We start from the raw sequence: 16,369 nt of genomic DNA on the forward strand, positions 1-16,369 counted from the left end.
CGTCTGGGGAGAGGCTACCCTGCAGCAGAGAGACCTGCCCATCAGTTGTATTGCCACTGTGTTCCAGATCTGTCAGCCTTTTGAAGTAGGCAAGGTCAAGAAACAACAAACAGGAATGTTCTTCATTTCTGCAGGGGATTTGGCCGTCTGGGGCAGCTGGCTTAGAAGGGACCTGCAGCAAAGGGTGAGTCTCCCTTCTTCATTAACCACCTACCCTGTGTCCCCCGCCATATCTTCCCCAGCCCATCATGATTTCAATTCAGCCCCTGTAATGGTATCTGGGAGTAGTCAGTGGGAGACAGGAGGAAGACCCACAGCCTAGGCAACAGTCTGATAAGAGGCAGCTGAGTCTGCAAGTGGGGGAAAAGCATGGGAAGGGACTCTCCCTAGTTTTCCAGAGACTAAAATGAGAGGAGGGGAGAACTACTTTCAGTCTGGCAAGACTCTGTTAATGTAACCTTATAATAAAGTAGGATTAGTTCATCTGGGTGTTCTTCTTATCTGGACTACCACGCAAGGCTGACACAACCCCAGAGAGAACTGGACCCGCCCCCTTGCTTTCATGGGCTATATCCACTCCACCAGTATTAGCCACCTTGCGTGGTCATTTCTCCAGAGTAGGCTGGTTAATTACATATACAATCAGCATTCACTGTAACCACCCATCTTGCCTTGCCTTGCCTTGCCTCACCTTGCCTACCTACTCTATCTATCAAGCTAAAGACTCTCCCCAATCTTCCTCAAACATCTCAGGCTGGGAAGTGCCCACCATCCCTATCTCTCCTCCCAGCCCCTTCCTGTTTTTTCAGAAGGTGCCCCCATCAACCCTCTCCAGTCCTTACCTGGAGTGCACAACACAGAAAGTGTCTTTCTTATTCTTCCTGGGAACTCAGAATGACTCCATCCCAACCAATAAGGCTCAAGCAAAGACTACATACCCCTCCCTCCTCACATCTCTTAGCAGCATTCTGTAGTCGTCTTACCCAGACTCTGGTACCACTCCATCCCTGCCTCTCAGTTTCATTTCAGGCCAAACCTCTCAAGCTCAAAGCCACAATCGTTCTCACTTCCACTTTCGTAGCACTCAGGATAATGCCTTACTTTCCCTGGCAGATTAAGAACGCTTGCTGGCAGCGCTGTCTCCACAGCTCACGTGCAACAGGTCCTTCTACTAATCTCCTGGGGTCCAGCTCTCCTCAAGGCAGCTCACTGGAGTAACCTTGGAGTAACCAAGGTTGCACAGAATTCCCTTACTGTCCAAATGGCATCTCCAAAATGCCTAGCATCTCTTCCACACTCTCATTCTCTATTTCCCTAACCCCAATTATCACCATTTTGACATATGTCAAATGTCCTGATTTTATCCTTCACTTCCCACTTCCCCTCCCACTGAACAGCTTATAATTCTTTTTATCCAAAACTACCTGCATTCCATAACCCGCCCCCCCGAGTAAATTCCAAAGCCCTATTCTTAACACTAAAGCTCTCTCACTACAGTATTTTCTATGAAAACAAGTAGAAACAAGAAAACCAAGCTCATGACCCACGATCTCCAATCCATCAATCCATATAATCCTCAAGTTCTAGCCTTACTGTATCCCAGCACCTGAGAGAAAAGCTAGTCCTTAAAGGCTAAAAGGGAGGGGGCCTGCTGGATTCCAGAGCGAAGGATGGTTGTGGCACAGTTCAGGATCCTCAAAGGTATAGTAAGGACCTATCATACTACCTTGCCAGGACCAGAACTCAAAACATTGCCTGTAATTTTTAAAAAAATTCTGGAGAACTGGTGCAATGCCAGCAGATACAGAAGAGGAAACGTACTTCAAATATTCAAAAAGGGAAGGAGGAAGGACCTGGAAAACTACAAACAAGTTGTACTGAGCAAAAAATTAGAACAGATTGTCAAGCAACATGCTTAGATAAGACTACTACCATTACCAATAGCTAACATAAGTTCATCAAGATTTAATTGTGCCAGAGCAACCCTACCACTTTTTATCACCAAGCGACTAGTTAGACCTAAAGAATAGTGTCAGTGGAGTGTGCCTTGATCTCAGTAAAACACATGGCTGTCTCTCATGAGATCCTTGTATTTAAAACAGATGTGGGTTAGAAGGTACTACATCCAGAAGATTTGCAATTATTTGAAAAGTCTCCTAGATAATTTAATTAAAGGTTATATGTATCTATTCTCATTATATTGTAAATAAAAGTTTAGAAGAGAGAGGGAGAAAAAAGAAGAAAATCTGCCTCTGTAAATAATTCTATATCAAACTGTAGTGAACGACTGAGTGAGATCCTTCAGGGCTCCATTCTTGGCCTTACGCTATTTGGCATCTTTATAAACGGCCTAGAAGGTAAATGGAAGGGGCTCGTATTAAATTTGCGGATTACACCAAGCCAGAGGGATAAAGGATAGGAATAGATTAAGGATAGGGAAAGCTGGCTTGGCAGCACTCAATGTGAGAAGAATGAAGAAGTACTCATAGGCCACCAGCTGAGCATGTGCAAGCAATCTGATGCAGCTTCATTGTACGCTGTGCTTGTCAGACTAGGCGTGGACTGGTCTGTTCAGTATGGGGCACTGCACTTGTAATGCACTAATCAAAATTAATTTTACATAATTACATTTCATTAAAAGAACGACTAATTTTTAGATGTTCTGGATGAATATTTGGAGTAATTTCCTGACAATAAGAACTATTAAGCAGTGTTAGCAATTTGTCCAGGACAGCAGAGATCCCCCCGGAGGTTTTCAAATGGGGACTGGATAGCTACCTTTTGAGGACATGATTTAATGGATTCCTACAGGTGGGGGGGGGGGGAGATTGGACTAGATAATTTATAACCTATAACTTTCTTTCAGGTTTATAACACTGTGATTCAATTATTTTATTTATTCTTTTTGTTTAACTCAACTCTTGTCAAACTACAATCTTACAACACAATGTACATGGGATAAATAATTTTACATGACAATAAGTAATGATTAAAGTATGGGTAAAGTCATATAAAACAATCAATCAAAAACAATAAAAATAAGGGGTAACATCTATAACTCATGCCATGCTATTTTTTAATGGCTGCTTTTAGTCTGAGCTGTTTTGTTTTGTCTATGTTTTTAATTGTTTTAATTAGTGTTAGATTGTGTTAGCCACCCAGAGTCTGCTGGGCGGCTATAATATATTTTTATATAATTTTTGAGATTTTTTTTTTCAAATAATAAAAGACAAATCTAAAAGAAAAAAGAAAAGAAAAAGTGTGAAGTACAAGAAAGAAAAAAGGAGAAGACAGGGAAAATTAACTAAAGGAACAAAAATAAGTGATTTCCTACCTTTTTTGTAACAGAAATTAACAAATTCATTACACAATCTCCCTCCTTAGTATTACAAAAATCCCTTCATATTTAATTCTTTTTTCAATCATCAAATCCATAAATCATCATTTCACTTTTCTCTGTTTTCAGCAAAAAGTCCATAAAGGGTTTCCAATCTTTTAAGAAAGTACTTTTTGTTTGTCCCTGACCAAACAGGTCAGTTTCACCATTTCTGCCAAATCTGACATCTCAACTATAATAAAATAAATTCAATGAAATAAACAACTCAAAAGTCCTTCTATGCAACACTGTTTTTAATAATGTCCTGAAATCTAACAAGGTAGGAGCTGATCAGATTTCAGGAGCGGAAAATTCCACAGCTTTGGCACTACCGCAGAAAATACATTTGTGGTCCTCCATCCCCCATATCTCCTGGAAATGGGGAACTTCTAACAGAGAGCTCTGCATTAGGTTGGGTTGAAACTGAGTGGGCTTGCTCATGTCAGCAAGTACCAGCCAACAACCAGCCCACTGCATTCTGGACTAATTGAAGCTTCTGTATGTGTCAGGCCCAGCCCAAGAACAACAGGAAACAGTCCAACCAAGTTCAGTTCTTTTATTGCTTACATCGTATAGACGAAAACTTACCAGACTAAACCTGTACTACTGCAACTAGTGGATATACCCTGGGAGATTCTAGGGAGTGGCTATTCTAAACTTCTTACACTCCCCACACTCCTGCTCTGGGCTGGGCTGTCTCTTGTCTCTCTGTCCTTCCTGGAATGCGCCCCCTCCTTCCTAAGAACTTTGCTCTCTCCTGCAATCCACCACAGTATGGTTTTCAAAGATAGCCCCATGCAGAGTATATTACAGTAGTCCAACTGAGCACTGGTGAGGGAGTTACTGTTGTAAGATCTGCTTGTCCCAAGTAAGGCTGTAACTGGAGCAACAACTGAAGCTGGGCAAAACACATCTTCCCAGCCACGGCCTCCACTTGCCTGTCTACCATGAATCCAGAAGACCCCCTGCTCCTTCAGGGGCAGTGTCATCTCATCAAGAAACACAACTGGAGATATTAAGGACCCATTTTGTCAAGGTTCCGCCTCACCCTGTTCTGTCCCTTCTAATCACAAGGTCAAGATGTTGACATCACCTGTGTGGCCTGGGTTAGCAATTCACAATTAGGTATCATCTGCATATTGAACCAAACCTCAGACTGTTGGATGACGTCTCCCAGTGTCTTCGTGTAGATGTTAACAGCAGGGGCCCCTTAACATCTATATATGAAGCATCCCACAAACAAAGTTCTGCATGGCTGACCTCTCATTCCTTCACAACCACTGACTAGAAATAGCGGAATCACTGCAATACACTGCCCCCAGCCCCCAATTCCCAGTCCTTGCAGGCAGAAGGACGCCATGGTCAATGGTATCAAAGACTGCTGAAAGGCCCAACAGGACCAGAAGAAATGTCCTCCTGCACATCCAGGTCAAGACAATCAGTGTGACCAATGCCCTGTTTATCCAGGCCTGTATGCTGACTGGAAAGGGTCCAGATAATCTTCTTCTTCTAGGGTGCTCTCTGGTTGAACTCTGACCACAGCCTCAATAACCTTCCCCCCAAAAGAAAGACTGGGATCAGGGCAATAGTCACCAAATACATATGGATCTGGGGAGGGCCCCTCGAGAAGGGGGCATACCATGTTCCTTCAGTGCCATGCCATCATCCTCTCATGCAATGAGTCATTGAGCACCTTCTAGATCTAATCTGTGTCCACTCTTCCAAGAGAGCCACAGATCAAGCTGACAAGTTGCCAGGCAGCAGGAAGACTACTCTATCTACCTCATCAGAGTTCAAAGACCAAGACAATGCCCCAATCACCACAACTGACTCTGCCCATGCGAAGTCAGGATTTTGGTGAATCCAAATAATTATATTAGCAAAATTCTGTCCTAATGGCCATAGCTACCCAGTGAAAGATCTACCTAATGCCTTTTCCCTAAAAGGGAATGGACCTAAACAAGGCTCCTGGACAAGAGCTCACCAACACAGTATGGCAGAAGATATAATTATACTTTGTCTCCCTTGCTGCCACAGAATAGACTTGACCTTGAACTCAAACCTGTTCTTGGTCAGATTCACTTTTTGTCTTCCTCCACTGATGCACTCAATCGTCTTCAGTTGTTTATTTCCCTTCAGGAAACCAGGGGCCATCTTGGATCAGCAAGAGACAGGCCACTTGGTGGCAATCTTATCAAGAGCCCATGTCATCGCCTGTCACCAGTGGCTAATGAGGCACTTGGCAGAACTGCTTGCAAGATCTCTGGGAAAATCCCCAAGTTCTGGGGAACTATAAGGTGCCTGGGGTGGACTGAATGTCCTACAATTAATCTCATTTAGGCCAAGGAATGATGTAGAGATTAAGGATAAGACTCAACTACTAGCATTATTTAAACAATCTCATGTTACCTTCCCAGCGAAGGGCCTTTTTCTTGGCTACAGTGAATGCTTTCCCTTCTAAGGTGCTCCTTGGAAGGTATAAACGCATTCCCATCCATGAAAGGCTCTGTTTTTGTGGCAGCCCAGATACAATCTATCATATCATTTTCAATTTCATTTATTTGTGTCTCTTCGGCATGATTTGCTTTTAAGACCCTTGCAGGGTAAATACCCATTGAACATTGTGGATCCTGTGCCATCTTGCCTGTATTTGCTTTGTGATGCTATATCCGAGATTACCCAAATTGTTGCTAAGTTCTTGGAGGAAGTGTTCAAAAGGAAATGTAACCAAACTCTTCTTTGAGTATTGTTTTCTGCTGTTATCCTTATGATATGTTAATTCCTTGTATTTTAATGTCTGTAATGCCAATAAAGGTTTGAATTGAATTGAATTGAATTGAATTGAATTGAATTGAATTGACTGCTAAACAAAGGCTTACAGCACTGGATACCAAGCTAAGGAAATTCACTAGAGAAGCAGAAGCCAAGAAGATAAATGCCCTGTTCTCCAAAGAACCATCCAAGGTGTACTCCCAACTGCAGTGCAACAAACAGTAACAGCAGAGCCACCAACAGCAGAAACTGAACAGTTCTGGAAGAACATGAGAGAAAGAGAAGACACATAACACCAATGCAAAGTGGCTGCAGGACCTAAGAGCAGACCACAGCAATCTCCCAGAACAGGAACCAGTCACCATCACAGTCACAAATAACCAACAGCGGGTCAAGAACATGAAGAGCTGAACAGCACCTGGCCCAGACATGATCTATACCTACTGGCTAAAGAAACTAACAGCAGTGCATGAACACCTAGCAGCACAGATGAACCAGCTGTTAGCAGCAGGCTCCTACCCAGACTGGCTGACATAAGGAAGGACAGTGCTGATCATGAAAGACCCCCACAAGGGAACAGCACCGTCCTACAACCGGCCACTAACCTGCCTCCCCACAACATGGAAAGTCCTATCAGGCATCAAAGCCACCAAGCTACAGGACCACATGGGCCAGTACATGAGCACAGCTCAGAAGGGCATTGGGAACAATACCAGAGGCTCATCAGTTGCTCATAGACAGAGCAGTCGCCTGAGACTCAAGGTCTAGGCAGACCAATCTGAGCACAGCCTGGATTGACTACAGGAAAGCCTATGACTCAATGCCACACACATGGATCTGTGAAAGCCTGACACTATACAAAGTCAACAGGACACTAAGGACCTTCCTCAATAGCTCAGTGGGACTGTGGAGGACAACACTGGAAGTCAACACAAGACAGCTCATACAAGTGGTCATCAAGTGCAGCATATACCAAGGTGATGCACTGGCCCCGCTGCTGTTCTGCATCGGCTTGAACCCCCTCAGCCAGATAATCACAAGGACTGCATATGGGTACAAGTTCAAGAGTGGAATCACCATCAGCCACATCCTCTACATGGATGATGTCAAGCTGTAGGCTAAGAGTGAACGAGACATCGACTCGCTGATCCACCTGACATGGATTTACAATGAGGACATTGGGATGTTATCCGGACTGGAGAAATGTGGCGGGATGGTAGTAAAGAGAGAGAAGGTAGTTAAGACCAGCAGGCCACATAGCAGACATACAGACCAGTTACAAGTACTTTGGTATCCCAGTGTCCCATGGGAACCACAATGAGGTGGCAAGGAAGACAGCAATGTCCAAGTACCATCAAAGGATAAGACAGGTCCTGAAGAGCCAGCTCAATGGGAAAAACAAGATCATGCCATCAACACGTATGCCCTAATAGTCATCAGATACCCTGCCATTATAGTGAGCTGGCCAAAGGAGGACATGGAGGCTGCTGATGTGAAGACCCAGAAGCTCCTCACAATGTATGGAGGTTTCCACCTCAAGTCCAACACCCAGAAACTATACACCAGCCAGAAAGAGGGTGGGCAGAGTCTGGTGAGTGTCAAAGCTGCTCTCCTGGATGAAACCCAGAGCATCCAGTAGTACCTCAGTAAGATGGCACCCAAAGATGAGCTGCTGAGAGAATGCCTGAGGCAGCAGCAGTCATGGGAGGAAGTTCATGCAGAGGAAGTGCCATGGTAAGACAAGACCCTGCATGGGATGTACCATCGACAGATAGCTGAGGCGGCTGACACTCAGAAATTCTACCAGTGGCTGGAAACGGCTGAACTAAAATACTGCACTATGAGGCACCGATCATAGCAGCACAAGAACAAGCACTAAGCACCAGATCCATAGAAGCAGGGGTCTACCGCATCAGACAGTCCCAAGGTGCAGACTGTGCAGAGAGGCCTCAGAGACAGTCCAACACATAGCGGCAGGGTGTAAGATGCAGGCAGGAACAGCATACACTGAACGGCACAACAAAGTCGCTGGCATTGTGTACAGGAACATCTGCACAGTGTATGGGCTAGACCTGCTCAAGTCCAGATGGGAGATTCCACAGAAAGTCATGAAGAATAACATGGCTAAAATCCTGTGGGACTTCCAGATCCAGACAGACAGGCAAGTACTGGCCAGTCAACCAGACATCGTGGTAGTAGACAAGGACCAGAAGACAGCGGTAGTGATAGATGTAGCAGGTCCAAGTGACAGCAACATCAGGAAGGAGGAGTATGAAGAGCTGGACAAGTACCAGACCCTGAAGGAAGAACTAGAGAGGATGTGGAAAGTCAAAGCCAAAGTGGTCCTAGTGGTGGTAGGAGCCCTTGGGGCTGTGACTCCTAAGCTGGGAGAGTGGCTCCAACAGATCCCAGGAACAACACCAGAGCTCTCTGTCCAGAAGAGTGCAGTGCTAGGAACAGCTAAGATACTGTGCAGAAGCCTCAAACTCCCAGGCCTCTGGTAGAGGGACTGAGATTGAGAAAGATACATACCACCCATAGGGGCGAGAGGGGGGAGATAGATAGATAGATAGATAGATAGATAGATAGATAGATAGATAGATAGATAGATAGATAGATAGAATTTATATTTTTGCCTTCAATGTAAAAATGGCAATACATCTACATTTAGAAATGTTGCTGAAACAATAAAGAACTTGTAATTTTTTTCTTTGTAGCAGTATGACAACTAGTGGTACAGAACTGAAAATTACCATTAAATCTTATATTGGCTCTAAGGCCATTAGAAGCTTTGAACTACTGCTTTAGCTGAAAAAAAAAATTATTAATACCTGTTCTAAAGTAATTTTACCAGTAATTAAAAAAAAAATGATAAAAAGCAGTTTGTGAAAACACTGCATCTTCATAATCCAACTAATTCAAATTCAGTCATCATGGTCAAATTGGGGACATCTATCTCCCCCACTAGAATAACAATGCTAACAAACAATTAAAGCACTGCAAGATTAAAAAAAAGAATATGTGGTTATAAGAATGTGACCACACACTCTGAGCAAAGTAACTGAAAAAGTACTAGATAAAAAAGAGAGACTACTTACTCTCCAAATCAGTTATAATGAGATTGTCATGGAGTTTCACTGCTCGATGCTGTTCGACTTCATCTTCCAGTTCAAATATGGTTTCTTTCATATCACTCCTTTCTGTTTCTTTCTCCTCCAATTCTGTGCGTAGCTTTTCTAAAGTCATATTCAGATCCTGAATTTGCTTTTTGGCTTCTTCTTGGAAAGCTCTATACTCATCTTCTATCTAGTTTAAGAAAAATGGCCAGACTCTAATTGCTTCTTCCAAATAAATTTCAACACTGAGAAGTATATTCATGAACCAGACACTTCTCTAGCTTAGTCCCTCAAAAGTAGCTCTTCCAAGGCGTTAGCCTAGCAAGCTTATTCTTCGCCAGTTGCCTGAGAACCATTTTAACTAGAGCAGCTGGGGACTAAGACATACAAATCATGTTTGTTCCCCGATGAGAGAGAAAGGAACTTAATGAGGAAAAGTGCAAATATGGTTAATTCCAATTTCCCCCCGGGCCAAATTATTTATCATGCTCCTGAAAAACTCTGTGCATCACTGGATATAGCTATCTTTTTATATCTGCTTACAGCTGAACCATAAAGACAGCAATCCTACCTTTATTCCTCCACTGAATAAAGCAGAACTTAACCTTAATGAAGTATAGTGGGCCTGAAAGGCTGTATCAGGATCTGCCAGTGGCTAAGTAGCACAGCACCAGCTTTATGCATGGCAGTTCAGCGTGTCAGGCCAGGACACGCTACACATTCACAGAAGCTTTTAAGTGAGTGGTCTGCCTCCCGCTTTCAGCACATGGAGACATCTGGGAAAGTTTTCTTGTTTGATTACACTTTTTGAACTTTACCTTTGCAATGGTATCCTGGAGGCGATTGGCATCGTTATGTGTCCGAGCAAGCTCTTCCTGTAGGGTGCTGGATAATGCTTCCGCTTTCTCTTTGTCCAGCCTGACACTCTCCAGCAAATCCTGTATGTCTGATTTATCACCAGATTTGTGTATAGAATACAGCTCAGCTACTTTCTGCTTCTCATGTTCCAGCTGTGCTTTCAACCGATTCATCTCAATCTGGTCACTGGAGACTGTAGCTTTGTACTCATCCAAGGCAGCTGCCAGAGTAGCCTTGCTTTTCTGCTCTGATTCAAGAATTCGCTCCATGTGGTGATTCCGTTCCTTCAATGCCCCGATCATCTCTTGTGCTTCCTTATTGTCTTGTTCTGCCATCTTCAAAGTGTTGCTTAGATGCTGCTGGACACCCAGAAGCTGCTCTCTTTCAAAACGTGCATTCTCTGCAAGGTCCATATAACGTTGCTCTAGCTCCATGTACCGTCCACTTTTCATGTCTTCATCAATAACATATGATATATGATGCTCATCTAAAAGTGAGCGGAAATACTCAATTTGTCGGCTAAAGTGTTCCAACTTATCACTTTGCTGGCACAAGGATTCCATGAGAATAACCTTTTCTTCTCCAAGCCTTTCATTCTCACTGTTCAGCTCCTGTGTAATTTGCTGCAAATCTGCGAGTTCCTGAAGAGTTGCTTGAAGCTCTTCAGCTGTACTATGCTGATTCTCTTCCATCTGATGTATTCGTTCTGTTAAACAAGCCACAGATACTTCACTGGCATTACCGCTGCTCCCTTTTCTTGATGTTTCTATGCTTGGCAATCCTTCTGACTCTGAAGATGACGGAGCATCTAAAGCATCATCACTTGAAGTGAGTGGCTGATAAACTTCACTGCACTCACTATCCAAGTTATCCATGGAGTTACTGTGTTGATTGTCCATCAAAGTATTCTCATCCTGACTCAAAAGATCCTCCATTGAACCAGGAGCAGAACCTTCTACTGAAGATGTAAGAGTTCCTCCACCATCACTATGGCTTCCAGTTGTCATTTCTGGGCTCAGAGACTGATAGCCAAATAGCTTTTCAGAATTATCCAACCTTTGCTCCAGAGAAAAGCCTAATGCATTTAATCTATCCTTTAACATCCGATTTTCATTTTTCAATTGATTCAGCTCTTCTCGTATGGCAGTGTTTTGTTCTTGCAACTGCAGTAATGTGGATTCTACATCAGTTGGCTGGTGAACAACAATAGTTTCTTTATCCTCAGATTTTTCAACTCCCTCAAACTGATCTTCATTAAGGCCTAGCTGAGCACGCATATCTCTTAGCTCATTTCTTAAGTGTAAGATCTCTACATCTTTTGTTTTGGCTAGCATCAAAAGATCTTTCACTTTTGCCTCTAGAACAGCTTTATCACTAATCTGATTGTCTGACTTTGACTTGCTCATTCGAACATCAGAATCTTGATTAGCACGGCTACGGGAACGTTTTGTAAGAAGGACATCATTGCTTGCCTGCCCAGTCAGCGGCAATTTTTTGCTTTGAGTCAATCGTGAACGGTCACGAATTCTTTCCCGAGAAGAACTGGATTCCTTACTTCCAGATGAAGTGTTACGTTTAGCTGCAGAATTTGTACCTGCATTGTTTTAAAAAGATAAGAAAAATACTCAATTGATAGGTAAAAGTAAAAATACAATTTTGTACAAGGTAAAGTGACTATAAACTCTAATGCGCATACTTGGAAGTTAAATGTTGAAGATAATTATGTGTAGCATACAAAATACAAATAAACATACTACAATAAGCCATAAAGTTAATGCTGGATGTTAATGCTACTAGCTACAGTGGGGCAAAAAAGTATTTAGTCAGCCACCAATTGTGCAAGTTCTCCCACTTAAAAAGATGAGAGAGGCCTGTAATTTTCATCATAGGTATACCTCAACTATGAGAGACAAAATGGGGAAAAAAATCCAGAAAATCACATTGTCTGATTTTTAAAGAATTTATTTGCAAATCATGGTATTTGGTCAATATCAAAAGTTCATCTCAATACTTTGTTATATATCCTTTGTTGGCAATTTCAGAGGTCAAACGTTTTCTGTAAGTCTTCACAAGGTTTTCACACACTGTTGCTGGTATTTTGGCCCATTCCTCCATGCAGATCTCCTCTAGAGCAGTGATGTTTTGGGGCTGTCGCTGGGCAACACGGACTTTCAACTCCCTCCAAAGGTTTTCCATGGGGTTGAGATCTGGAGACCGGCTAGGCCACTCCAGGACCTTGAAATGCTTCTTACGAAGCCACTCCTTCGTTGCCCGGGCGGTGTGTTTGGGATCATTGTCATGCTGAAAGACCCAGCCACGTTTCATCTTCAATGCCCTTGCTGATGGAAGGAGGTGTTCACTCAAAATCTCACGATACATGGCCCCATTCATTCTTTCCTTTACACGGATCAGTCGTCCTGGTCCCTTTGCAGAAAAACAGCCACAAAGCATGATGTTTCCACCCCCATGCTTCACAGTAGGTATGGTGTTCTTTGGATGCAACTCAGCATTCTCTCTCCTCCAAGCACGACGAGTTGAGTTTAGACCAAAACGTTCTACTTTGGTTTCATCTGACCATATGACATTCTCCCAATCCTCTTCTGGATCATCCAAATGCTCTCTAGCAAACTTCAGACGGGCCCGGACATGTACTGGCTTAAGCAGGGGGACACGTCTGGCACTGCAGGATTTGAGTCCCTGGCAGCGTAGTGTGTTACTGATGGTAGCCTTTGTTACTTTGGTCCCAGCTCTCTGCAGGTCATTCACTAGGTCCCCCCGTGTGGTTCTGGGATTTTTGCTCACCATTCTTGTGATCATTTTGACCCCACGGGGTGAGATCTTGCATGGAGCCCCAGATCAAGGGAGATTATCAGTGGTCTTGTATGTCTTCCATTTTCTAATTATTGCTCCCACAGTTGATTTCTTCACACCAAGCTGCTTGCCTATTGCAGATTCAGTCTTCCCAGCCTGGTGCAGGTCTACAGTTTTGTTTCTTGTGTCCTTCAACAGCTCTTTGCTCTTGGCCACAGTGGAGTTTGGAGTGTGACTGTTTGAGGTTGTGGACAGGTGTCTTTTATACTGATAACAAGGTCAAACAGGTGCCATTACTACAGGTAACGAGTGGAGGACAGAGGAGCCTCTTAAAGAAGTAGTTACAGGTCTGTGAGAGCCAGACATCTTGCTTGTTTGTAGGTGACCAAATACTTATTTTCCACCATGATTTGCAAATAAATTCTTTAAAAATCAGACAATGTGATTTTCTGGATTTTTTTTCTCATTTTGTCTCTCATAGTTGAGGTATACCTATGATGGAAATTACAGGCCTCTCTCATCTTTTTAAGTGGGAGAACTTGCACAATTGGTGGCTGACTAAATATTTTTTTGCCCCACTGTATATATACCTCTCACATACTGCAAGTAAGGAAAACAACAAAATAGGTCCCTGATAAGTCTCCGAGAAAAAGTTTCATATTCGGAGGACAAAACTAAGGTCTTTGTTTTTCCAGTTGCACTACACCAATGACCCATATTCAGCTTGCAGTCAAATACTATTCCAAGATCTTCTTTCACAAGCACTAGTTTACTCCTTATCCTCCAAAACATAACCAGAATTCAAAGTAATTTTGTAGTTCTGCACGGAAGGTAAATAGTAACCTCAGTTTGCTAACTTAGGTATCATGATCACTTATAGTTAGCAGTAAGTTTAATTTTAAAATATAAGGAATGCACAAGCCGGTAATTTGTTCATGATCCCAGATAGTTGGGAAGTGGTCTGAATTGAACATGTCCTGAGTGACATTGTGGGCCATGACACATGAACCAAGCCCCCTTCGAGTTGAACTGAACTCATCTCACTGACTCACCCATGTAGATTTCTTAGGAACAACTGAAGTGAGTGGCCATTGTCTTTTTCCATTATTTTTTTTTTACTTGCCAATCTAGCCAAATGCTGGAATTTCATAGTGGCTTCCTATCCCTGCTTAGGTTCTGAGCCCAGACAAGGTCAACCAGGTGCAAGCACCTCTTAATGAGGACTAGTATCACACATGAACTAAACCATGGTGGTGTTAATAAAAAGACCTTTGTATCTATACCTGTGGTAGACTTCAATTTATTCTCCACACTATTCATTGTGGCCCCTGCAGCAGAAGGTGCTGTTGAGGTACAAACGCTCTTCTTTCCTTTGACACCGTTGCTGATATTAATCCCTCCAGCCATCCCAGCTAAAAGATCATCATTGCTCTTTGTCTGCAGGATAGATATAAAGTGATAAATAAGGATCGAGTCAGAAGTTTAATTTTTTTTTTTTTTTACTATAGGTACGTTGCCTAGAGTCACGTTTCTGTGAGATGGCAGCATATAAATATGATAAATAAAAACAAATAAAATACTTTCCTACAATAATCATAATAAAAAATTCAGCACTCCTACATATAAAACATAGTTGAATCCCCTTTCTTAAAGCGGGGGCGGGGGGGGAGAACGATATATCCTTCAATTGCGTTACAGGTTCAAGTCAGCAGAGCATTATCCCCGCCCAGAACAGTCTGTGAGGCATCCTCAGCTACAAATGTGCCATCGCCGTATGGCAAAAAATGCATTTGTGCCAAGCACTCCCAGCGGTATGCCACTTTTGTTTTGGCAGCAGTGTTCATGCAGCTGCTGTTCCGTGCATTTACAAACAAGCGGTTCCTACTGCATCTCCTGCCATGGGAGCCTGGTGCAAATCACCCTATGTCAACTGAAGACCAGAAAGCCTCAGAGTCAGAGGGGAATTGTCTACCTAACTGTAAATTAAAGGAAAATGGATTAAATACATGGGGAACATTTAATATATATTAATTACATTTAACTTTAATTACAATGAAATAAAATCAATGCACTTTTTGTCTTGGCTCCAACCCATGAACTTTCAGCCCTAGTATTTGTAATTACTATGTTGTACATGCTAAGGGGCTCTCCTTGAGGTGGATCCATACACTCTGCACTGAATCCCCCTTTCAGGGACTGAGAAATCTGAGCACAACACAACCACGCCAGAATAACAGCATTAGTTTCCTGGTCATCTCTTGTAAGGTCTGGGTGCTGGTAGCGAGAGTCTGGTGTCCCGGTCTTCTAAGAGAAAACTCAGCACGAGGCCGAATCATCAAGAGGCACGGAGGTGGCTGAGGGGTGAGGGAAGGATTTCTTTGCGGTAGCCTCCAATTTCATTCATACCACAGCCTTCCTTACTCTAATCTTCATTTGCGTTGTATTCACTAAAAAGAGTTAAAATGGAATATGCAATCTGATCAATGTTATTAAAATTTTATTCCAGAATGTTCTAGCACTTGCGTTCAAAATTAAAAGGACAAAAGTTGTCAGAATGAAAGCCAATTTCACTGAAGATTTAACATTTTTTCTAGCCCACATAATCTTTAATTTTTGCAGCTATAATTGTGCTTGTAACTAGCGATTTATTATTTTAGGTTTCGTCTTTTTATTGGCAAGAAGTGGTTTATGAAAATCTCTTGTTTGGCCTTTCATTACAAGCAGATGAGAATACTTCCATTTAATCTATTGCAGAAAGGCACAGTAATGGTTGATGACTAAAAAAAAAGTTTCCAATGGAGCAAATTTCTCATCCTTTGATCATTTTTATGGTGGCTCACCTATATCCTTAACAAACCGACATAGATTAAGCATTCCTTCCCACTGTCTGCATTTCTACCACACCTAGTTGTTTTTTTTTTTTTTTTTAAAGTTAAGTAGGTTAACTATAGACCTGCTGTATATGTAAGAACTGTTTATTACTGAGCCAAATAGGTCAAGTTGTAAAAAGAGCTGCATGATTCAGCCTGGAAAAATCTACCCTGAAAACGATGGCCAGGATTAGTCATGCTGTAGGCTTCCAAATGCAGCCCTGAAGAAGCTCTTTCCACTGTCTTCAAAACAAAACCTTTGGAGGATGATGTGAATATAGTGGCTGTTACTTCAAGAAAGCTACCGCAGAAATGCAAAGAATTAATTTCCTTTTTTAAAAAAACAACAACTCCAGGGATGTTGGAGGCAACTATATGGGAGACAAGTAAAGCTTGTATGAGAGGAATCTTAATAGGGCCTGCCGCAAATCAGAAAAAAGACCATAATAGATGGAAATCATAATTAGAAGAGAAAATAAAGGAATCAGAACAGATTCATAAAACCAATCCAGATGAACAAGCATTGAAAGAATTAAAGTTAAAAAACAATTAGAGTTATTGGAAAT

The 16,369-nt window shown here is 42.4% G+C and overlaps 1 protein-coding gene across 2 annotated transcripts in view; it reads right to left on the reverse strand.

Moving 5' to 3' along the window:
• The window catches only part of SPECC1L (sperm antigen with calponin homology and coiled-coil domains 1 like), a 71,012-nt gene that overhangs the window by 41,395 nt on the left and 13,248 nt on the right, over positions 1 to 16,369 (reverse strand). Inside the window, exons 2-5 of one of the 2 annotated variants that reach the window (XM_025171286.2) lie at positions 15,068 to 15,380; positions 14,217 to 14,370; positions 10,083 to 11,716; positions 9,247 to 9,454 (exon numbers count right to left, since the gene is read on the reverse strand). In XM_025171286.2, coding sequence (XP_025027054.2) covers positions 9,247 to 9,454; positions 10,083 to 11,716; positions 14,217 to 14,340 — 1,966 coding nt within the window. In that variant the 5' untranslated portion in view covers positions 14,341 to 14,370; positions 15,068 to 15,380. The remainder of the gene's footprint in view (positions 1 to 9,246; positions 9,455 to 10,082; positions 11,717 to 14,216; positions 14,371 to 15,067; positions 15,381 to 16,369) is intronic. The other variant, XM_088143751.1, reaches the window with a different exon arrangement.

The sequence above is a fragment of the Python bivittatus genome, unplaced genomic scaffold (genome assembly GCF_059951505.1).
Source record: "Python bivittatus isolate LINGU-HERP-01145 unplaced genomic scaffold, Pbiv_v1 ctg000390_np1212, whole genome shotgun sequence".
NCBI classification, from domain to species: domain Eukaryota; kingdom Metazoa; phylum Chordata; class Lepidosauria; order Squamata; family Pythonidae; genus Python; species Python bivittatus.